The sequence below is a fragment of the Streptopelia decaocto genome, assembly GCF_964273445.1.
Source record: "Streptopelia decaocto genome assembly, chromosome: 2".
NCBI lineage: Eukaryota > Metazoa > Chordata > Aves > Columbiformes > Columbidae > Streptopelia > Streptopelia decaocto.
Genome location: NC_138655.1, coordinates 25,657,187 through 25,682,630, shown reverse-complemented (window position 1 = coordinate 25,682,630; position 25,444 = coordinate 25,657,187). Strand labels below are relative to the sequence as shown.

Here is a 25,444-nt window from a genome sequence, read left to right as displayed (position 1 = left end):
ATTTTTCCACTCCATGATTTATGCAGCTAGTGCTCTTGTGCACTCTCTGATGACTCAAAATTTCAACAGGCACTCATGACAATTTTTCAACTTTCTGTGCGCAGCTGGAGCTGGTGGGCCAGACATTCCAGGACTATCCGCAGCATCATATTAAGAACTATTAAGTCATATGCAAAATCAGCACATACAAATTAAGTTTCTTTAATGTCTATGCCAAGTCTTATACTTCACGACTGAAGCAGGTTTAGTTTGCAATAGCTGAAGATGAGCTGTAATTCCTTTTTTGTGACTTGTTCCAGTGACAACAACTTCTTTGATTTTAATCACAAGTAACTTTTCCTTATTTTTCAAGTCTTTTACTCTCTCATTAAGTATCAGTCTCTTTTTCTCATTGGCCCATAATTTGAAGCAAATAACTTTGTGCTTCTTCTTACAATATTTATATAGCACCTCATAAAATATCATTCTGCTGTTTATTAAGAATTTCTGGGTGTTCTGGTACTTGCTTTGCTTGAGCTTGCCTGGATGATCAAGTCTAAACATGCTCTAAGGAGCAGAATAGGTGTTTTTAACTTTCAGAGCTCTTAAGGGTACAGAAATAGGTTATAATTTGTGTGCCAGAGGTCCTGCTGGAGTACAGGGCCTCCTGAAAAGACACAACCACGGCAGGAGACCAGGAGATTGTCCAAAAAACATGTCAAAGGCAATAATTTGTTATTAAGCATCTAAGAGCAGGATACTATGAGAGCACAAAAACAGTGAAAAAAACCACATTTAACAGGATAAGTCTTGCTCTGGTATGTAAATTGTTTGCATACAGGATAAAGTGCTTAGAGTTAATTGGAGCTAGGTAGAGGAATCAGGACCAAAATGGAATGGTATGTCTCAGAAAGTGTGCAAGGTAAACAATATGCAGACAGTATGAACCAGACAATTGAAGGGGAACTTGGGGGATTTTCTTGGAGGGAAAAAATTCAAAATAAAAAAGTCCATTCAGAGACGGATCATATTGCACCCAATAACAAGCAGTGTGACATGGCAGAAAGATGGGTGGTAGAGCTGTTATTCAGTGGTAGTTGTGTGTAATGAATAAGATTTAAGACTGATAAATTCACATCTTGCTCCAGTGTGAGGAATTACAGAATTGCACATTAATGACAGTGATGTCACTATTACTAGGTCATTTAACTGATTTATTAGATTATTAATTATGGATTGATTTAACAATAAAAATCATAGCCTCTCATCTCAAGCCTGCAGGCCAAAGAATTTAAGGCCTTCAGGTAACAGTCGTCCTCTCAGCCCAACAGCCTCTGTCTGAAGGACATTTTGGGATTAGATGTATTAGTCTGCTACATCCTTAAGGGCTGCAGACCTCTGGGGTGAGTTTTACCATTTCACAAATTTTCTTTCAGGAAAAAATGGCACCACTTCGTTTTAGCTTAGTTGGTGCAAACCACTGAAAAGATCTAAATAGAACCTCATTATTGGACGAGTAGTTGGCTTTCCATGAATTAAAGCTTCAGCTTAAGTGATCTAAATAATCGACTTTTAACAGAAAAAAATTATGAAAGCCAAAAACCACATCTTAACAAAATCAGTTTATATTCACATGTTCAGACAAGCCTATAAAATCTTCCCATGCATGCTAACACTTGTCTAAGTACTTATACTCTTGTGCATTTTTTAGTATTTTTGAGCGTGTTTGTACAGGGCACAGCACAGTTCTGCCCTCCTTCCTCCAGAGCCTCTTCTGTGTTCACCCTGCACAACCCTTGCTGGGGCTGACCCCGCAGCCTTGTTCTGGCATTGAGGCAGGGTGATAACCACATGGTCCCAGTGCATTGTCCTTACAGAGAGGGAATTTGGGAATTTTTTAAGTGCTTTTGTTTGTTTGTTTCCTGTTTTCAAAGACCTTTCCTGGTGCCCCACGGGATGTTCCCCCATGACCACCCAACCCCAGCACTGTCCCTCAACAGCCGCAGACCGCTGGGCTGCTTCCCTGGTGCTTTCTCACTTGCCAAGCCCAGACGTGCCAGAAAAACAGTATTCACCAAAAAAAAAAATCTGATTTTTTTTTTTTTTTTTTTTTTTTAATGAGACAGTCTCAGCCCTTTCTGCTTTCTGTCCTATCATGATGAGGGAGCCAGGCTCTTCTCGATGACAACCAACGACAGGACAAGGGGCAATGGGTTCAAACTGGAACACAAGAGGTTCCACTTAAATAAGAGAAGAAACTTCTTCTCAGTGAGGGTGACACAACACTGGAACAGGCTGCCCAGGGGGGTTGTGGAGTCTCCTTCTCTGGAGACATTCAAAACCCGCCTGGACACATTCCTGTGTAACCTCATCCAGGTGTTCCTGCTCTGGCAGTGGGATTGGACTAGATGACCTTTTGAGGTCCCTTCCAAACCCTAACATCCTGTGACTCTGCTCCTGCGGGACTTCTCCTGGGGCAGCCAGCTCGGAAACGGGACGGCTCAGCCCCTGCCCACCGGCGCGCTCGGGCCCTGACAACCCTCCAGCCGCCGGAGGGGACAGAAGCGTGCGCCCTCATAGCCCGGCCAGCCCCCTCAGCCCGTCACGAAGCCGCCCGCCCTTCCCTAGGCCTGCGGGGCGGGGGCGGGGGCGGGGCGCGGGGCAGGCGGTGTCCATGGAAACCGGGCGCACGCGGAGCGCCGCCCTCCTTCCCGCCGGGCTGCTGCCGCCGCCATGATGCTGCTGGGCCGCGGGCTGGACGCCAGGTAACGGGACGGTGAAGGGCGAAGGAGGCCCCGGGTTGCCGCCGCTTCGTCGTTTGCTGCGGGTCCCTGCCCGCCCCCGAAGGGCTGCTCCCGGTGGCTGGCGGGGCGGGGGCTGGCTGCGTGGCCTGGCCTCGCCGGGCAGAGGGGGAGGCCGTGTTCCAGTCAGGGTACCGGGGAGTGGCGTGGGAGTCTGGGGCGATGCGGGCCCAGTTCCCCTTAAGGCAGCTAAGCGCCCTAGGGGTGGGGGATCCGCCTCTTTTCCTCCGGTAGAGGCCGCAAAACTTTTCTAGTTTAACGGGCTGTGCAGAGGTGAAGTAAAGACTTGGCGATTTAATTGGGCCTCTTAGTGACAATTTTGTGGGTGCCTCTGAGCGGTCACAAATAATTAGGAGGGGAGAAAATAAAACCTTTTCACACCCTCATCTAAGGAAATGTAGTGTTTCATGTCCCAAAATTCATCGTATGGGAGTACTGTGAGATCAAAATTGTAAAGTGGGTGAGGAAACATGCTTGCGGCTTCCCCCTGGGAGAGGAACATTTTCTGACATTAAGGCCTTACAATAAAATAGGAAAGATGTACCATTTTTTGAGAATTTACCACATAGTATTAATTTTGAAAAACAACTGGGCTGCATCAAAAGAACTGTGACCAGCAGGTCGAGGGAGGTGATTCTGCCCCTAAACTCTGCTCTTATTTGGCTCTGGGGCTCCCAATGTGAGAAAGACATGGACCTGTTGGAGCGACTCCAGAGGAGGCCACAAAGATGATCAGGGGGCTGGAACAACTCTGCTTGAAGACAGGCTGAAAGAGTTGGGGTTGTTCAGCCTGGAGAAGGCTCCGGGAGCAGCCTTTCAGTACCTAACAGGGATCTACAAGAAAGCTGGAAGCTTTTGACAAAGGCATGTAGTGATAGGACAAAGGGTAATGGCTTTATACTGAAAGAAGGTAGATTTAGATTGGATATAAGGAAGAAATTCTTCACCATGAGGGTGGTGAGACACTGCAACGGGCTGTCCAGAGAAGCTGTGAATGCCCCATCCCTGGAAGTGTTCAGGCCAGGCTGGGTGGGGCTTTGAGCCACCTGGTCTAGTGGAAGGTGTCCATGCCCATGGCAGGGGGTTTGGGACCAAATTATTTTTAAGGTCCCTTCCAACCCAATCCATTCTATGATTCTGATACTTAATGAGACCCTTACTTTCCCACTCACTGGGCAAAACCTTTCCTGTTCAAATGGTTCGATGCTCAAGCATCGAACTGAACAACTTATTTGGAATGTTTTTTCTTTGAACAAAATCTCTCTTCAACAGTCTTCTAGACTGCTTGCCATGAAGCAACACAACTGGGATTTTGCCAGTAGAAGATCTTTGTCCTGAAATATTTTTCCTAAAGAGGTCTTGAAGAAAGGTGTTCTTCATTTGAATTGACTGCATTGTTGTTTAGTCTTAAAGTATTAAATTTCTTCGTTTTTTTTTTTTCTGATTTTCATGTGTTATGATATTAAGTCAATATTTAAATATTGGTCAGCATTTGGACTTTAGATGCCTTAAGGATATGAGGGAAGTTTTCATTTCTGTCCCTCACCAAAACAGTGGTATGAGTGAATTCTATTGCTGAGAATTCCAGCACTTCACATGAATCACCTCATGTAGATCATGGAGACTTCTTAGGACCCAGTATCTAGCAGTTACTATTAGTTAAATTATCCTGTAGTTGATTCAGTCAGATCAACAACAACTGACATTCACCGACACTGATTTGGTTTCATAGTGTTAATATCACTGAAGTGTAACTAAAGCAAAACCATCAAATTATGTAGGAACAGGAAAGCAAAATATCAAGTGATATATGTAATTAACATTCAGGATGACTTATCTATAGATCATTAATAATGAAATATACAGGCATTTGGGTCAAATAAAAATGAATTAAATTAATATGATTTTTTAAAATAATTTGTTGCTGTGATGAATGTCCTTTCTGCATGTTTTAAGGTTTCATCTCTGTACTTGTGTCCATTCACTTTTCTTCTCTAATTCTCAGGGATATTTATCCTCTGTAGTGCTGACCAGGAGCAGTTTGGTACCTGTTCACAATTTAAAGAACATTTAATACCTTCACAGATTTGCCCTCTACAGCCTATTTTCTCCAACCATTAACTTGTCTGTTGAGATTGCAGACTCCTGCAGGAAGCTGTATGACCTGATCTTGTTTGGACCGGCAGGTGTTCCTATGTTGGTAATTAATACCAGCAGTAATAGTGAGCTTTTGCTTAACCACAGGAGGAAAACATCCAAGCCAATTTTTGTGATTTGGATTTTCCTCTACTGAATCTTTAAGTATAAATCCTGCTTTTTTTGTTTGTTATTCATTAATAAATAAGCACATGTTACATATGACTATTAAAACATTATAGTTTTACAAATAGATTTCTGTTTTGCACTGAAGTGAGATGTCCAAAGAATGTATAAATTATTAATAGTAAAATTATATAGATTTTCTTCTGTATATGTTGTAAACACTTGTCCTCTCCTTATTTTCCACTTATTTATCTTTGCTATCCAGGGACAATCAGACTAGACAAATACAAGATGCTGTTTCAAATGTGGAAAAACATTTTGGTGAATTGTGCCAAATATTTGCTGGATATGTACGTAAAACTGCCAGACTACGAGACAAAGCAGATCTTCTAGTGAATGAAATATATGCATATGCAGCCACAGAGACACCAAACTTAAAAGTTGGACTGAAAAACTTTGCAGATGAATTTTCCAGACTTCAGGATTATCGCCAGGCAGAGGTACAAAATTAAAGCTGTACATGTTGTGTTTGCCATCTGAACTTTTCAGTTACTTATCTGTGATTAAAAGGGAAAAGATACATTCCGCAGTCACAAGAGCAACATAGGAGAAAACACATTTAAATATATTAGTGGCAGAGCAGGGTAGGCTGTCAAAACGTTTGTCATTTACTCTGCTCTGGTAGCTTTAGTGAAACTTCTGACTAGTCCTGTTGAAGTCAGTGAAACTATCCATATGAGCACACACAATTTGAGACAGAGCAAATCTTTTGTTGGTCTTAGACTTTAGATGATGACTTATGGTTAATAAAGTGTTTTTTCAGTTTTGTAACTTCAGTTGTCTAGCAGCAGCTGAGGTAAAATCATTTTCCTTTTGCTGAGTCTGCTACCAGAAGTATGGAACAGAATACTAACTGGAATCCTTCACTGGGCACTGACAGCTTCTCTGAGTTGCTCTCAGGGACCACTGTAGATTGTGTAAGTCTGTAGTTCAATACTTGAAGTACAAACTTGATTTGGACCACATGTGAGAATTATAGTCACATTTCTGCTAGATCAGGGAGAGTGTAAAGAAAAGTGTTTATGCCACTTATGTGCAGGGGCAGTCAAACTGTAACTTATGATCCAGAATTACAAATGCTGAGATTTAAGAAAAAATAAATTCATTCGCATGTATTCAAACTAGTTTTTGGAGTACATATATTACAGTATATGGAGTACATATCTTTCAGTAGGGCTTAGAATATTTCCATTTATAGTTCTGAAAAGCTGTAATTTTAAAAAGAAACTGAAGTAGTTGACATTCTTGATGTTTTCAGATAGGCCTTTTTTTAAGAAAAAAACCAGCATTGCAAGGCATCTTTCTACATTAATGAAGCAGAAAAAAAAAAAAAAAAACAAAACCTGCCTGGATGCCTTCCTGTTAACATCATCCAGGTGTTCTTGCTCCGGTGGGGGGATTGGACTAGATGATCTTTCGAGGTCCCTTCCAGTCCCTAACATTCTGCGATTCTGTGTGATTCTGTGAAAAAGGAAACCTTTTAATGAAGTTAATCTATGAAGTATCCAGTCTGCTAAGTAGAAAGTTTGAAAACCAAGAAATGCGCACAGATCTTTAACAAAGTCTTTAGGGACAGATTTTTAAGAAATAATAAGAAATCCAAGGGGGTGGATAGTGCAAATTTTTTTTTTTTTTTTTTCCCATGAACTCTTAAGCACCTGGTTCCAGCTGAGCAACACATAGGTTCTTATGCTTCAGTTGATGTAATAGCAATTTATCCCTCTGCTAACAGGATAAATTTATATTACGGTCAAAGGTGTATGTGGAGTGGGACTACATCATCTCTCTGTCAGTTTTCACCTTTAAACTATGAATCTGTAATATCGAGGTACCTATGTAACAACTTGAGTTTTTCTTCTTTCCATTTTTAAGTCTGACATTTGGCCTACATCTATCTACCCTGCCTGACCCCAAACCAGCACTGCCCCACCACTGCCCTTTGTAGGAGAAAAGGTGGAAGAAGCAAAGGAAAAGAAAAGCTTTTAGCCTTTAAATCAAGTTCTCCTTTCCTCATTAAATCCAAATATATAATCTCAGCTGTATTTCCTTTGGGCATCAGGTTATATATATTGACAATGAGGGCAACAGAAAATTAGCTTATAAGGGTTGTCAGTTTCTGCTCTCCAGCTGCGGTGCTACATACATAAATGCTGAGGTGTGAGGTACTTTCACAACATGTGGAAGGGTAAGCAAGCAAGGTGGGCAGGTTATTTGATATGTCCTTATCATGTGCTTCATTTAGAGCCTTACTGCCCTGTTCCGTCTATTCTACTGGTAGTATAAGTGAAATTGTTTGATGGTGCACTGTTAGAGTGTAGTAAAGGAGAAATATTTGCTCAGTTGGCATAGATTTTGCCTGACTGGTGACTGCCAGTTTAGAGGGGACTGTATGCATCTGCAGTGTATGTAGAGATGTGCACTTTGTCCTAGTTTGGACATAACAGTGATGGGCCAGATAACTTGCTGGCTTATGCTGGGGCCACTCGGGCAGCATTGTCAACTTTAACAAGCAGGCAGGTTTTATCCTATTGCTTGTCTGACCATATGTAGCTGTTTTTCTAACTAGGAGAGCTGAAACAAAAATTTAGATGCGCTCAATCTGTGAGAGCATTCATGCATTTTACAAAACCTGTTGTTAGTATTTTTAATATTTTCAGTATCTATGATGCTGTTTCTGTTATTCTAAAGAACAGAAGTGTTGCACTTCATACAGTATATTTGATAGCAAAGATGGCTTAGTCCATAATCTATCAACAAGTGTAGAGCAAATACACTGATCTTTAGATACAAAGCTACGGATCTCCAGGATGCAGTTTTTTATATGTTTAGTACTCAGTTGTTAGAACCTCTCTGTTTTATTTATCCTGATTTATTACCAATGAAGAAAAAGGAATTCCACTAGAAATCAGCTTGAGCTCTTCAAAACACAAGTGATTTTCTGGTTAATTTAATTGACTCTGTTTTTTTGCAATAATTTTAAAACGTCTATCCCACTATATTTTCAGCATATATGGACTAAAGTCCTGATAAGATGAGTCAATAGTAAATTAGTTGTTTCCTATTTCTGCACGCCATAGACGTGGATGATTTTAGTGACCTTATGATTTCTTTTGTAGGTTGACAGGCTTGAAGCTAAGGTTGTTGAACCTCTGAAAAGTTATGGGACCATCGTGAAACTTAAAAGGGTAGGTTAAACATCTGTTTTCTCACAAGGTACAATTTGGTGTTCCAGCCAAACAGTTGAAAACTTCTGCTTTACGGGGGGGAGTGGTTTCTATTTTTCATATTGCAGTAATCTGTCTAACTAAATTATATAGGTTCAATTCAGATGCATTACTATATATATGTTGCAGGAAAAAGCTTTGATGTGAAGACAAGAATATTCAGACTCTTGGAGCACAAGCAAATGCTAAAAAATATGCATTGTGGATAGCATTAAACTTCCTGGATAGTGCAAATTCATGAAGTTTTTCTTCATAAATAATGTCATTCTTGTTATTATTACTACTATTGTTATTGTTGTTATTATTCAGAGTTCCAAAAGGTGAATTACATGTTTTATTTATCCTGATGTATTACCAATGAAGAAAAAGGGATTCCACTAGAAATCAGCTTGAGCTCTTAAGTCATCTATATGCTGCCTTTAACAGCTTTTCTAACTTCGAATTGTGTTCTACATTGAAATTTGTAATGTAGAAGACATTTTTTGAAGCTGCTAAATAGGTAGTGGCCTGAATCCCTCTCCATCCTGCAGTCATCAGGATAACCTGAAGAGATACAAAAAAAAATGAGGTCTCTTCATTCACTGTATTCTGGAAACAGTGTATATAGGGGTATGAAATATTCCCACTAAATATCTGTAAATTTCTTTCCTCCAGGAGGCATAAGCTTGAGCAAGTAAATTTTAAACAAGCAAATACTAGTTTTTAGGATGAAAGTAGTTTTTCGTAGTACTTGAATATTACATAGAAGATACCTTCATTCTCTAAATTAAATCTGTAATTTATGTATATTTCTGTATCATCTACAAAAGGTGAAATGATGATATTTTACATACAAAAATCTTACAGTGTGTTCATCATGGTTAATTTGAGCACATCGTGGCATTGTATCTCAAACTAGCATTTTTCATATGTTCTCATATCTTTTCAATACGTTGAAGAATGGAGTACAGTGTTTGGAACAACTGCACAGCTATCTCACATGGTTGTTAGAGAAACAATTAAGAAGGAAATGCCTCCTGCACTTGAGTGTGGTAGTCCTTAGCAGAGTTGTAGACAGTGCTTGGGGCTTCAGAAACATTTATGGTGCTGCTTTGAGGTGCATGGCCACTGACAGTGAGAAAATCCTGAGAACAGAAGCAACTGGAGCCAGGTCATCCCTTGCAAGAGTGAATGGCATTTCCTGTTGTCTTTGCCCTTCAGGATGCCAGAAACCATTACATGTTTATCTGAGCTACAGTGAGGGGTACAAGAGCATTGTTAAACTGTAGACATGATTAACTATTTTATCAACATGCCTTTGAACCAAGAGAGACTTCCCTAAAGATGTAGGCCATTAAATTATTTTATTTCTTTCCCCTTGCCCATTACCATAAACCTTGGTTAAAACTTCAACTGTCTAATCTTCAGTTATCATCTCTAAACACTGGGATATTTTTAGTGAAAAAGGAAGTTTTGTCACTCATGTAAAACTAGCACAGGGTGCTAGTTGTAGGAGAGCCTTACCTGTAACTACATTAGCTGATGGAATAAAACCAGGGTGAATATGTCATTATAGTACTTTTTTATAACGGGGACATTCGCACTGGTGCTTATTAGATCTGTTCCAGGGTGTACATGAACTATTTTAGTGCTCTTTCTAAAAGGAACTGTTGCTATTTCTGTGGGGTAAGACATCAATGTCTTGTGATAGTAAATGTTTTAAAGAGACCCAGGTCAATCAGAATCGTGTTGTCCTTTAACTGCTAATGCAATACAATTTTTCATTCACATGTCCTGGTTTACTATGCTGAGTAGCTCTCTGGGGCAGGATTTGGCAGCTTCAGCGGATGCTACTATAGTGCTCTTGTCCTGTAATTCAGCTTAAATATAGGATTTTAGGATTTCTTTCTGTTTCATTGTTCTATGTATAAATCTTCACTTTTCTGCTTTTTGGCAACTCTGTTCCTAGTTCCTTTCCTTTATATAAAACAGGACATCATAAAACCAAGGTGATCCACGTGCAGAAGAAAGGATTGGTTTGCTTTAATAACTTCAGTGACTAAAGCAGGTAACAGTACAGTGATGAGTATCTGCCAGCTCATTGTCTGGTAGATGGACTGTAGCTGTACTTCTGTATGGTTTGAAATTAGATGGCTGGCCAGGGTTCTTACATGTGACTTGAATTCATAGTTTAAAGCCAGTGGGACTATGAATAATGTTAGATTCTGTACCTGTCCGTTTTCTCACTGGCTGTTACATTCCATTCCAATTTTCCTTGGGTGTAATTAAAGCATATTTTCCAAAGACATATAAAATCTTGGTCTGAAGACACTGGAGGGGATTGTATGACTGCTTGTGGTAGTTAATGGTTACTTGACGTTTGTGGTGGTTTGTTTCAAAGAAAGACTTTACCTAATCTTGTTATATGTTCCATCGAGATTGAAGAGCTCTGTGATGCTCTGTTTCTTTCTGGATTAACATATTTAGATGCTAGGAAAACCAATTTTTCTTTCTTTTCAGTTAGCTGATAATGTAGACCTTAATTCTTTCACCACAATGACATTTTGCTCAGCGTTTGAGTATTTTTAAATGTTTTTTTCTGCACCCTTTTCAGACTCATTACTGAAGAAACATAGCACTCTGAAACTTGGCACACTTGTGCTTGTCAGTGGCAACTGGTCACAGGATCACAGAACTTTTTGGAACAGACACATTCTTGGTTGCATGTCTTTCTGTGTGGATGTCGGAATTCTGAAATCTGGGGAAAGAGCATAGACAGCGTCCTGAAATTACAGTTTTTAATAGCTGGTCTTTTTAGAGGAAATGATGGTTTGAAATGCATGCCCTGCTCACACCTCAGATTTTGTTAGACTGATTCTTTTGGGCTGCCTTTCCACTTGTTCTAAGATACTGTTTCTTTAAATTAGAGCCATAAAAATGAATGTCATTTCCCACACCAGGGTCAATGGAGTGATAAATATCTGACTGACAATTCTAGATTCCATTTATGCCAAACTATTTGCAAAACACAGTTTTATAGCATGAACAAGAATTTCAGAGTGGTATGTTGTCCTGGTTTTGGCTGGGATAGAGTTAATTTTCTTCCTAGTAGCTGGTACAGTGCTGTGTTTTGGATTTTGTATGAGAATAATATTGATAACACACTGATGTTTTAGTTGTTGTTAAGCAGTCAAGGACTTCTCGGCTTCTCACACAGTGCCAGGCGCACAAGAAGCTGGGAGGGGGCACAGCTGGGGCAGCTGACGCAAACTGGCCAAAGGGATATTCCACACCACGTGACATCATGCTCAGTATATATTTTGGGGAAAGCTGGCCAGGGACTGGCCAGGAATTGGCTGACGGGTGGTGAGCAATTGCATTGTACATCACTTTTAAAATATATTCTTTTATTCTTCTTGTTGCTGGTACTATTTTCCCTTTCTTTCCTATTAAACTGTCTTTATCTTAACACTCAAGGTTTACATTTTTTCTGGTTCTCTCCTCCATCCCACTTGGGGGGGTGGTGTGAGCGAACAGCTGTGGGTGGTGTTTAGCTGCCAGCTGGGTTAAACCACAGCATATGTAAACATTCTTAAATTGTCTCAGATCTTCCTTGAAGTACATCCTACTTCTCCTTTGTAAATGAGGAGCAAAAATATTTATCAACAGTTTCTGCCTTTTCTAGATAAATAAGTTTTATCTTCACCACCTACATCATCACTAGGATGTATTTTGTTCCAACACCTTACTAACTGCATATGTAACTATGCAGTTTAACCCTCTCAGCCACAGATTTTCTATAACACCTTAAGCTCTGTGTAGCAGTTTCACATTCCTCATAACTTCTGATTGGTATTGACTGCAGCCTGTTTTCGTTTTTTTCTTACTGATTTATTTCACGCCACTTTTTATTTCTAAATGCCACCTTAATTCCATTGCTGACCCTGGAATGGGCCTGTCTTTTTACTGCTTTTGGGAATCTCAGGTTTTGACTGTCTACAGTAATTTTCATGAAAAGCTGTAAATATATTTTTCTGGTTTTCCCCACATTTTAGATTATAGTGTGTGCTACAGAAGGTTGTGCAAGGTGCTAAACTCTCTTGGTCCCATTTGACTTCTGTTTCAGGGGATCATTTAACAGCATAAGATCAGTAAAACCTCGTTTTGTTTAAAACAGAAGTCTTGTTCGTGTTTTCTAGGCAATGCATGTATGAAAAGTGCATTTTGTGTTATCCTAGCTCTATTTCAAACATGTCTAAAACATTTTATTTCCAGGATGATCTTAAAGCTACTTTAACAGCAAAGAACCGAGAAGCCAAGCAATTATCTCAACTGGAAAAGACACGTCAGCGGAATCCATCAGATCGACACATTATTGTATCCTATATTTCTAGTGGTTATAAGAAATACTTTTAAAATGTCTCAGGAATTAAACTATTGTTTTTAGAAAGTAATAAGAGAAGACTGCTCTTCAGAAGGATTGTTTCCTGTGTTGATGCTGAATATTTCTTAAACTTAAGGATGAATTCCAGTTTATAATAGCTGCTTTGTTACTCACTGTCTTTTTGACTGAAAGGAAATGATGAAGTATTTGATATGCAAGAGAGGGAGATTGCATGTAGGAATTTGGAGGTTTTTGAAAATAAGTGTGATCAGTCAACTCCTTTTTCACTTCCGTGATTTGTTTTATTGTTTTTCTCCCTGACATTTTGGTGGTTGTGCTTCCTTTTACCTCGATGGGGTAGGAGTTTTTGTCCAGCTGTGAGGTGAAGTGTGAAAGGAAGAGTCATTATTCTGTTAGTATTTAGCCAGACTCTTCTTCCTTTCAGAAGACCAGTGACCTTCCCCAGTATACTGTTCCATATCACAGAGAGAAAAGTTAAACCTCCACAGAATTTCTATTAAAATCTCATTGAAGTTTCAAATTCAGAAGCAATCAGAATATAGGAAATGCTGAAACAAAGGGGATCAAGGCAATCCTATTTCAGTCCCTTTATGCTTGTTTATTATGATATAGCATTTAAGTTCATGATGATGTGCTGGGTTTTTTTTCCCCTTACACTCGAGCACTGAACTTGGGGTGAAGCAGCCCTATTCTTTGTGTGGATTACATCAACTTCATTTCAGATACTAGGATCTTTCTAGTGATTGGTGCATGGGACTGCAGAAAGCAAAAATTATTCTGACAGTCAAATGCCACCTAGGAGAATTACCTTTTACTTTTGTCTCTGCCAAAGAATTCCCACGTAAAACTAATCAAATCACTTAAAAGCAAGTTACGACTAATTGGAGTTCCTCTTGTCATGAAGATACTCAGATGTCAGCCCGTAGGGTTAGAACTTGAGCTGTAATGCATTAGAATTAAGGGAGTAAATGCGAACAGTAAGGTATTTTCCCCAAAGGTAAACTGGTCCCAGTTTTCTCCCTCTTGCGCTAATTCCCAGTTGATTTCATGGGTATATGGCTGGCATCTAGCTTGTTTCTTCTTGTCTCTTTGCTAAGCTATTCCCAAATATCCTTCTGTGGGTTTGCTTCTTGTAACACCTGTGTTTTCTGTACTTAAGACTTTGCCTGGAGAGTTATTATAATAAAGCTCAGTACAGTCTGGTTTTGCATATGGCCAAAGGCAACAAATGCTACATATTTGCATTTTAAAGTGATCAACACAAAATACATAAAAAGTATTGGGAGCAGGACTGTGTTCATTTGCTTTTGAGGTTGTATGCATGTCAGCTTTTAGGTCAGAGAAAGGCTTCACCAGGTTAGTTAGTGTAGCTGATGGGCTCCAGCAGTGGTTCTCTTAGTAACAGTTATGTTTCAGCAGCTAACAGCTATGGTCACAGAAAGCAACAGACCTGTACTCACTCCCAGATTTCAAGTCCATCTTATAAAATGGGGGGGTAGTACAGCTTTAAAAGAAAACCTTACCCGCTTTTTTTTTCTTAATATAAAAATGCCTCTTTTTTCCTTTTTTTTTTTTTTTTTTAATTTTAATAAATAAATAAATAACCAAACCCTCAGCCCAAGACAAACAGCTGTCCTGAAATATTTTGGCCTGGATACTTGAATTCTAGTAAAACTATAACAAACTCTATGTCTTACAGCAAGAAGGTTCAGACAACATAATAGCACCCTCCAAGTATACAGAAGTTTTGAAATATCTGAAGTAAATACTCCATAATATAGTAAAAGAAGTGAAAACATTTATGAACATTGATTGTTATTTTGCCAGTTTTTCCTTGACTAATATTTCCAGTCACAGGTGAGTGTTCCAGAACAGAAAATACCAAACTGCTGTTTTGCAAACTATGCAGGTCCTGCAAGTTTAGACATTTCACTTTACAACAAACAACATTCCTTTCCCAAAGCATCTGCACACAAGATCTGGCCAGTCTATTAAGATGGATTGAGAAGATACATTTGATTATCGTAGAAATAACATGCTGTATTTGTATGTGTAATGGCTGCTTATGTATAACAGCAGCCTTCATTTACAGAAAGTGACTGATTGTGATAATTGAGAATGCACAAAATGTCTTTTCTTACTCTGTTTCCTCTGTTTTGGGCAAAGTCAAGACAGGGAGGTGAACACGTGATCTTAATGTACTACTAAAGATCATGAGCCCTTTTGTTTGCTCAGTAATGGCAGAATTATGTCTATGACTTCAAACCATTTTTGTAAGGAGATAGTTTGAAACTGATAATCCTGTAACATAAGGTTACCAGATTTTAATCAAAGAAAAAGAAGTAACAGAGCATGCCTTATGCCTTAGGGTTCCATATACGTATAACACTAAAAACTAGATCATGGCAACTGGGCCTGTGGTGTTTATTTCCATTTTTTGGGAAAAAAAATGTTCCTCTCATGTTGCAGTGTTGGAGAAATGGAAGAATCCTACATCTTGATCGTAGGATAAAATTACTTGTTCCATATACCATTTCCAAATCCCGGGACAAAATAGATTCCTGATGATACTCACTGACAAAGCTTCTAAGTAAATACTGGTCAAACATCATAGACTAGCCAAGACAGTAATGTATGGAAAATAAAATAAGTTTAGACACAAATTTTGCAGGCTTCAAGTGCAAGCTCTTACATCTTTATGTCATTATTTTGTAATGGTACACAGTTCTCAGACTTTGCTTAACCAGAATATCTTCCATATCTTTATTTAAATGGTAGTGTGCATTTTTATACAGTTCATAGCTCTAATTAAAATACATATCTAAAATGCTTTTTGTAGTAACAAAATAAGACAACCTCTTCATTTATGCAGTAAGGATTGGTTGGTGTGTCCCCTTCCCTGTGCCCTGCTCAATGTGTTTTTTATAAAGTATTTTAATAATATAAAAATACTAAAAATATTAAATACCTGAAATGCTTTTGGATCTAAAAATGATATTAACTCTAGCCTGCTGATGAAGCTGCTGCTCTGTTATTTAAATATAAATATATATATATGTATATATATATATATATACATATAAAAACTTACTTAGATGAGGTTCAGCACATGACACTGGAAGAGATTTATTCTAGACCCAACTCGTTGATTTGCACTTGAAAATAAAGGGTTATCCTTTCCACTCATCCACCACTCTGGCCTGTGCAGTCCTGCCCCCTCCTTTACACCAGCTTAAAAAAACACTTAACTTTTATGAGGTCTAAACCCTTGTGCTGTGTTAATTCCCAGAACCCAGTCACTGTGTCATCAGTGGAGCGTCAGGGTCGGCTCAGTGGAATGAGCAGGTGGTTATTACAGAAAATGGATTAGGGCAGCAGGACTTTCCTGACTGGCTGCAGGTAGTAATTTTTCATGTTTCAGATCAAAGTCACAGTGGTGTAGAAGGCATCTTTATTTGTTTATTAAGCTACAAGCAAATTTACAAATACAGTAATTCAGATGTGCAGTATTTTGAAAACCCAGACTGAAATGTTTTCAGGGCAGTTAGAGCAAATACCTTTGTATCAAACACAGGACTAATTTCACCTCCGTGTTACTTTACCAGGCTGAAAGTGAACTGCAGAGAGCTTCGCTGGATGCAACTCGAACAACTCGGCAATTGGAGGAAACCATTGATAATTTTGAGAAACAGAAAATAAAGGACATAAAAGTATGTGTTCTCATACTTAAGTATATGACATCACATTTCATCTTGCATAATAAAATTACTATAGTTACTCTTTGGCAAGATTAGCAACATTTAGCATTAACTTAGGCCTACATAAATATACATCTTGTGGTACTAATGAGTATGTAATAATCCAAATATCATTAACTTTGTAGTTAAAAAATCAGTTCATTATTCTTACAGTTTTATTTAATTCAGAATTATCCTGTATCTGATTAATGTCTGCACTTTGCAATAGTTGCTGTATTCTGCTTCACTGGTAGCTGCATGTGTCAGTGGAACAATGTATGTGGATTAATATCAGCAAAATTAACAAAAATAGTGATAAGAATATATTTATCCATGCTGAAATTTGTGTCTGTTACTGCAGTTAAAAGTTCTGATGCAGAAAACATGAAATGTTCAGTGACTGCAAGTAATCAAAGCTTTAATTTCTCCCTTAACGTCAAACATTAAGTGGCTTAACTCCCAAAGACTATAGTGAAAAACACTTGCATTATGTGATGTCAAATTTAATTATAAAATTGCTGAAGTGAGATACCTTTTTATTGCAAAAAAACCCCACACTACATAGGAAAGAATGAAAGATAGATAGTTGAAAAACCCAACCAAACCAACCAGCACTTGATGTTAGAGTAGTATGGAAGAGTTGTGTGAGTTCTGAAGATGTCATCATTAAGTGTCTTTTCATATACAAATAATATTACACGAACTATATAATTATCTGTAAATTATGTGTAGAATTAACAGATAATTTATCCCCAGTTAAAAAATGTTGCCATTAATAAAGCAAAAATCTACTGACTACATCTCGCAAATACCTATCAGGGAATATCAAGTGAGTTTTCAGCATGACATTTTATTTATTCCTAATGAGCCTCCTCTTCGCTTTTCAAGCCTTTACATAGAATTTAGTATGAAATGACAACTGCGTAAGTGACAGCCCAGCCAGCATTTATGTTTGATTTCTAAAATTCAGGTCTGACTACTTAAAAGTACTAGGTATTGTGCAGTTAATTGTATCATATAAATACCATGTACAGAATTTAGTAATTTCTTGTATTTCAAGTGGAAATGTACTTTATTGTATTAAGAAAGCTTTTGTTTTCATTTGCTTTTAGAACATATTTTCTGAATTTATAACTATTGAAATGTTATTCCATGGGAAAGCTTTAGAGATATATACTGCTGCCTACCAAAATATCCAGAATATTGATGAAAATGAAGATTTAGAGGTAAGAGTGATTAAGATTTGCTTTTCAATTTACTTACTACAGAAAAAGAGTTTTCACACTTTGCGGCTATACATATGCAGGCAGAAAATGCAACTTATGTTTCAGGTTCCCAAAACAAACATCTTGTGTACCAAACCCTTTTTTGCACTTTTGCAGCAAGAGCATGCAGGTTTATAAACTCAGAGATTTTAAAAACTGAGAAGAATTGCAGTGGCAATCTCATCTTTCCCACTAAATACAGATAAGAGACTTTTCCTAAATTAACTGTCATTTATACTTCCTATGGAAAACCTCTGCAGTGAATCTTGTGCAAAGATGCACAGTAAGAGAGAATGTTACACTGCTCTGATAAGATGTTCTAAAGATTAATTACTTCATTAAAAAACTCTCTATTCGTTCTGAGTTTTGTTTGCTTGTTTTCATATTTCAGTTGTTTTTTTAAGACTGATCTAGAATTAAGAGACATTTGTTATCAAATGGCTTTTTTTTTGCCTTGTGGCACTTACAGCTTCAAGTCACCCTTTCTGTTCTCTTTAAGTTACATTCTCTATTTCCCAGGACATGTTTTTCAATCCTTTATTCATTCTTGCAGTTCTTCTGGATGTTTGGCCTATAAACTTACTGCCATGGAAATAAATGTATGTTTTGTATATATGTTCAGCTTGTCAAGAAAGTTGGATGATTTTCAGTCTTTTTTTGCAAATCTTATCAGTCCTAATTTTATTTTTTCCATGGCAAAGCTCGGGACCAAGGATGGCATATTCAGTCAGCCACAAGACACATAAAACCACGATTCTTCAGTGACAGTCACATTTCAGACTACTTGGTATTTTTACTTCATCTAAATGATGCCATAGCAATTTTGTACGATTCTAGGTTCTTAATTATGATATCGTGTGGCAGCCAACTAAAAAAATACCCTTTAAGCAAATATTTACCTTTCACGACCAAATTTCTAAATTCATTTTAAATTTCCTGATAATTGGACAATATTTACTTTCCATAAATGTATTGACTGACCATAATTCTACCATCTTCCTTGACTTTATTAATAAAGTCTTGCACAAATAGCTTGATTATTTTTAGTATCAGGCTGTTCGTCTTATAATTTATTCTTTTTGGCTATTGGAAATAACTTTTAAATATAATGGATATTATAGTCTCCACTGTATTCTAAGCGTTTTCCCATTTTTTTATTGAGCTGCACATCGCCAGAATGTTCAGATGACATTTCTCTGATGCAGCTGTGACTGGCAGCAAGGATTTGCTTGTGAAGGGGCTAAGAGTTCATCTTGCCAAGAAACAGAGAGCCTGAAGGGAGTTGGCTGTGGTTCATATCTCTAGGCTAGCCTGAAACGCAGCTACATATGTTGGTGGGAAACCATTGCAATTTTCCACTTGCAAATCCCTTCAGATCTCTGAAGAACGTTTACTTTAACCACATAAGTGTGTTGATATGTCTCAGGTTGAGCAAGGATGTTTCAACTAAAAGTGGTCAATGGCACCCAAGTCACAATCTTCTTAATTTGAACAGGTTTTTCGGAGCTCACTTTATCCGCCAGACTATCAATCTCGCTTAGACATAGTTCGTGCAAATTCGAAGTCGCCCCTGCAAAGAACTGGCTCCTTAAAATCTTCATTGAGGACAATACAGGTAAGAAAAATTAAATGCTAGGTCACTGTATGACAAGAATGTCTTAAGTAGAACCTTTGCTAATGTACATAAATCCACTATCTTTACTCAGTTCAGGACAGTTAGGTTGAGACTTCCAAGAGCATAAAGATCATATTAAGCTTTTAATAATGAAGCTTCTAAATATAATTTTCATTTGAGGATGTCATGGTTTAACCCCAGCTGGCAACTAAGCACCACGCAGCCACTCACTTGCGCAACCCTGGTGGGATTGGAGGCAGAATCTGAAGGGTAAAAGTGAGAAAATTTGTGGGCTGAGATGAAGACACTTTAGTTAAAGCAAAAGCCCCACACACAAGCAAAGCAAAACAAGGGATTCATTCACCGCTTCCCATGGTCAGCCAGGTGTTCAGGAAAGCCAGGCTCCGTCACCCATAACAGTTACCTGGGATGGCAAATGTCATTACTCCAAACATCGCCTCCTTCCTCCTCCTTCCCCCAGCTTTATAAACTGAGCATGATGTCATATGGTGTGGAATATCCCTGTGATCAGCTAAGGTCAGCTGTCCCAGCTGTGCCCCCTCCCATCTCCTTGTGCACCGCTAGCCCACTCACTGGTGGGGTGGTGTGAGGAGTAGAAAAGGTCTTGATGCTGTGCAAGCCCTGCTCAGCAGTAACTGAAACATCCCTGTGTTATCAACACTGTTTCCAGCACAAATCCAAAACATGGCCCCATACCAGCTACTGTGGAGAAAATTAACTGTATTGTAGCCAAAACCAGCACAGGGGAAGCAACAAAATCAGCAGGCAAGGAAAAGGATGATAATAAGTGAAACAGATGGAGAAAGTGCTACTACCTTGTGGAAAAATCTTTGACATGTTTGCAGCAATAAACTTGCAGACATTGCAAATGGCTAAATTTTATTTTTTTTTAATTGAAGCCCTAATCCTGTAAGATGGCTCTTACCAGTGTTTCAGTTAAAGACGAAGATGGCCAAATTTAAATGTATTCATCTCACTTTTCTTCTTTGGATAGAATCATGCAGATATTGTCTAATACTAGAAAAGTTTTCTTGACTTCATACACACCACTACCCCTTCTATGCTTTCAACACAGAAAGGATCAGTTATTACAGTTGAGTTATTCTGTTGTTGAAAGTTTAAGTTGTGCCATCAGAAAAAATAAAAGAACCCAGTGATTCAGTGCATGAAGACCACCCTTAACTTTGAATAAGTTGCCTGTCCCCTCCATCAAACAAGGAATTTTCAGTTCAAGCTACTTCAGAAAATGTTTACCCGTTCCATTTCATTTGAAGACCAGAGGAAACTGTCAAAAATCTGTTGCCATCTTCCTTGAGAACTTCCTACAGTGCTGTAAAACTGTATCAAGGGTATAGAAGCATCTGTAATTACTTTGAAGTACCACAGATAGCTATGTTTTGGACTCTCTGAGAAAAACAAACAAAATAACCCCAGCCCTGAAAGGATGTGCACTGTGATTTCTCTCAGAGATGGAGTGGAACTCAATTTTTACTAACTTGCAAGTTTACCTTATTCTTCTCCTAGACTTCTATTTTAGCTATAACTTCAGATGTTCATGTTCTCGTAACCTCTCACTGGAATACTTGAAAAGAACAGGAAGTTATCTAGACCTAGAGGGAACTGCAGTATATTTCAATATAATGTCATCTTACTGGGCTATGCAGTGTATCTGCAGAGGAGGATCACATGGCAGAAAAAAGGGGTGAAACACCTTACAAATGCAGTCACTGCACGGCACTAAAGAAGAGGCAGGCACCCTGTTCTGCACACCCCCCACATTGCCTTTCCTGATTCTGCACGCAGCATGATGCATCAGGATCAGTACCCTGAATTGTACCAAGGGCTCTAATCTCTGGAACCCACCAAACATCTCATTAGCAAAAATGCTGCATTCAGAAAAATCTCCAGGTGACTTGTTTTACCTTTCTGTGGATCTTTCACTCTGAAAGTTTTCACAAGTTTGGTTTGGTTTATGCTACATAATAATGTACTCTGGAATTTTCAGTTTAACACAGTATAAATAATATGGGAAGCAGTCCACAGAATCAGACTAAAACTAGAGGGGCAGGGGGGGAGGCAAACACTAACCTGTAGGTGGGGGGCGGGGTGGAAAGTCACTGCATACCAGATGAGATAAACTGTGCTAGCAACACCAGACTTGTCTTTCAGAGGATTTAGCACATACCATCCTTCAATTTATTTCTGTTCTGTGGAGTACCTTTTTGTATTATTTTCATATTAAAAATCTGAAGTACTTCCTGAGCTTGATTCATTTTTCACGAAGAGCTACTTCCTTTTAAAGTTCAGGTGCCTTAACATTTATGTCATATCACTTTGTCAAGCAACAATCTAAGTGTGTCCTGCCACTCCTGGAGTGAGTATTCTGGAAGAAGTACAATATGCTAAATTATCAAAAGCAGGAATTTGCAGAGACCACTGATATTTTTGTATCCATCTTAATGCTTCTGTCCCTCAAGTCTGTTCCCCCTCAACTTTTTTTTCAGCTCGCACTCAGACTAGCTGAAGCAATTGAGATCCTACTTTCTCCATCCTACCTGCCAGACTTCATTTAGCAGACAGTACTATAAAACCACGAGGAAAGGAGCAATGGGCAATCTTGTTAGAAAGAATTAATGTCCCAAGCTGCACTGACAGTACAACAACTTGCATTTTTTTTTTCATTTCTGTGCAATTAATATGATCCAGAGAAAAAACTTCTATGCACTAGGAAAGCAGTTTTTCGTAGATGGCTCTCCACTATGAGAAAACCTCTTCAGGGATACAGGGCTTTTTTAAAACATTACTGCAGACACTTAGTTTTATTCAAAGTTCTGGAAAGGTTACTTAAGTTTTCACATCAATCCTTTGTAAATTGGTTCATTTTGCACTTGGCAGTTTATCTTCAGCGTTTCATTTTACGGATTCAGGTCAGTATGCTATATTCTAGACAGAACTATACTATAACTTAACTACACAAGTTTTATCCACATGCATTTAATATAGCCAACTGTTTTGCACCTGCTCCTTAAGACAGCAAAGTATCTTCCTAACCATGGTTGAAAATGTCTGCATCCAGGTGTTCCAACACTGCCTGCTGTGTAAGATATGGGGAGAGAATGACCACATGCTTTCTGTAGTAGCACATGCAGTGAACTATGCAGCTTAACAGCTTAAGCAAGGACCATCATCACCCATGTGCAAACTTAAAATAATTCATTTTCACATAGTTGTTTATGATGAGCAACAAATTATCAGATTCCATTAATTTTTTATGCAATTATTTTTTGAGCATTAAATAATGTTTAAAAAAAAAAAAAGTACTGATATGTTCTAGCTTTATGGCAAAACAACATGGGTTTAAACTGCCTAATTTCCTTTCTCACTGTCCTCACTCTGATCCAGTTTGGTTCTTAGGTGCTTACCACCACCTCATTGCCACAAGTGCTAACATTTAATTTACTATGTAGTTAATTACTGCATGGTCAGAGGTATTTCAGTAGTAAGCAGAAAAAAGCCTTAAAGCCAAAATAGTACCTCTTATTTCAGGAAAGGGGAAGTTTTTATTTATAAATAAGATTGAAGTTCTACATAAGAATTTCAGATGTTCGTGTCTAGAAAAAAGAACTTGGAAAATTAGTCTATCATCTGGTTGAAATGAAGCTACCTTAACAGACTCAATCTGCAGCACTCCTTAATCCCCAATTACCAATCAGTGTCATTGTCATTTTCTTCTTTCACAGAATGAAAGATTGCTTTTCAGGCATTTAGACTCAAGTTAACCCAGCTTCATCCAATGATTAACTCAATTTTCTGTTATGTTCAGATATTTGTAAGCAAGCGTTTGCTTCAAGCTAAATTATGTACTTTGTGAGCATCAACAAAACTAAGGATTTTTCTGCTTTCATTACTTCAATGATTGCAGTTTGCTTTATGCACACACAAAAACTTTTGTTGCATACATAGTTCTATGAATTCTGAAATCTCAGAAGTCAATTTAATAACCAGCATTTAAGGACTTTTAAAATAGGGGTTGTTTTAAAAAAAAAAAAAGAGAGAGGGCAAGTTTTGTCTTCAATACTGAGTTTTATTATATTACTGCATGTGAGAAAACTCAGAAAATATAACCAAAATTAGAGCTACAGATGCCCTTGGAGAACTGCTGAACCTAATATCATTTTTCAAAAGCATTCCAGATGACTTGGATAACTATCTTTGAGTTTAATGTTCCTTTTCTTATGTGGGGAAAAAAAATACATGTATTCTACTTCAAATTGTAAATGTTGCATCTTCTGTGAAGAATTTTTCTTCAATAGCAATTAAATTGAGCACTCAGAAAAAAGCATAGATGGCAGAATCTGCCAGATGAGATGAAAGCTTGGCATCTGGCACTTGTTTTTAACATTTAATGAACAAAAGAGGCATTCAGTATCATTCTGAAGGGCAAGTGCTGATAAGGAAGGAAAGAAGTTCATATATGAATTGAGACTCTTCTGTTAAAGTTCTCAGAACTACATGGATTTTTTTTTTTTAGTTTTTAAAAATCATTACTGTATTTGTATTCCATGCCATATATCATTTTGTTGGCACATTAATAGAAGTTGAGGGGTTAAGGAATAAAGAACTTCCTCCCTACCCCTAAACAAAATACCTACAAGTGCTTAAACTGGAAATGCCAAGGGGAATTGTTTTTCTTTCAGGAGAACAAACACTTGATTTGCTTTCATTGGATTTTTGTTTTATCAGATTTCCAGCAGTATGCTAAGAAAAGATGAAGAAGAAGAGGAGGAAGAAGAAGAGGAGGAAGAGGAGGAGGAGGAGGAATTAGATGCTGCTAAGGAAGTGAGATAACAAAACTGTTTTAATAGGCTTTTTTTGTTGTTTGTTTGGGGAAAAAAAATCTTTACAGAAAAGCTTTGTTAATCAAAAACTTCACTGAAGCTGTATTTTTAAAACTCCAAGAGCAGCGAGAATTGGCACTAATACAGTAGTGGCAGAAATAAAACCACCCGTTCCAAAGAATGGAACAGAATCTGCTGAAAATGGACAATTTCAGTAGCTAGAAAATGAAATACTTAAATAGAATCCTGTATTATATTTGCATAGATGTTATATTGCAGTCATGTTTGCTTAAACTTACATGATGAAGTGTCCAAAAACTATACTGACAAGCGGTTATGAACATAAGGGTTTGCTTGTTAGTTTGCCAATACATTACCTTATTCTCTAGCTACACACCTCTTGGATTTAGTAAGTCCTCTAGCTATACATATCATAATTGATTTTATACATCCGAAAGTAACTGTAGTACTCAAGAAACTGGTTACAGCAACAATCCTGTTACATTTCATTACCCACCTTGGATGGCAGAAGGCAGGGTGAAGTGTATTGTTTTCTCATTCTTGCTTTCCTCTGGCTTGACTGCAATGACTTCTGATTTCTTTACCCACCTAGAATGCACATGAACAAATACGGACCTAGTCCAGTATCTACTCTTAATGCTGCTTTGCTTTTAAATAAAAGTGCCTTCATAATAAAACTAGTTGATATTTTATACAGCTTACATTTATTATATTAGTTGACATGCTATATATAGTTTGAGTTTCATGTGTTTAACTGGTTGATTCAGTTACCAATTCCACCAGAGATACAAGAAATTACACATTTTGGTGTAACTTCTTATTCTGTTTGAAGATGGTGGTTATGCACATTCATTTCTGTATAGCATACAATTGTCTGCTAGAAAGCTGCTTCCATAGTTTATCTCCAGCTTTAGTATCTCCTAAATGTAGAAAGAACACATGTATAAATCTAGAATTTAAACTTGTAACTGGGAAAACAATCAAGTTATAACCAAATATTCTTTCAGTTAAGGAAATAAACCACAGAGTGCATTTTTAATATTGATGCTGCCTTTATCCACTGAAGCAAAATATTCCAATGCATACCTGTTTTGGCAGGTGAAAAAACAGGTTCTGCCAAAAATTAATGTGAGGAAAATATAAGTGAAACTGTAACAATATAGGGTTCTGTTTTACAAACCAGAATTACGTACTGTTGATACTGAACTACCGTTGACAAGGAGGAGAATGCTAATGA

The 25,444-nt window shown here is 38.0% G+C and overlaps 1 protein-coding gene across 1 annotated transcript; it reads left to right on the top strand.

Annotated features, from left to right (window-relative positions):
- Nucleotides 1-2,638: 2,638 nt before the first annotated feature.
- Nucleotides 2,639-24,897, top strand: CIBAR1 (CBY1 interacting BAR domain containing 1). Its single transcript, XM_082046662.1, is given in 9 exon segments — nt 2,639-2,680; nt 2,683-2,744; nt 5,308-5,542; nt 8,219-8,287; nt 12,581-12,682; nt 16,316-16,420; nt 17,560-17,673; nt 19,208-19,327; nt 24,092-24,897. Coding segments are annotated over 9 exon segments (939 nt in total). The 5' UTR covers nt 2,639-2,653; the 3' UTR covers nt 24,197-24,897.
- The last annotated feature ends 547 nt before the right edge of the window (nt 24,898-25,444 follow it).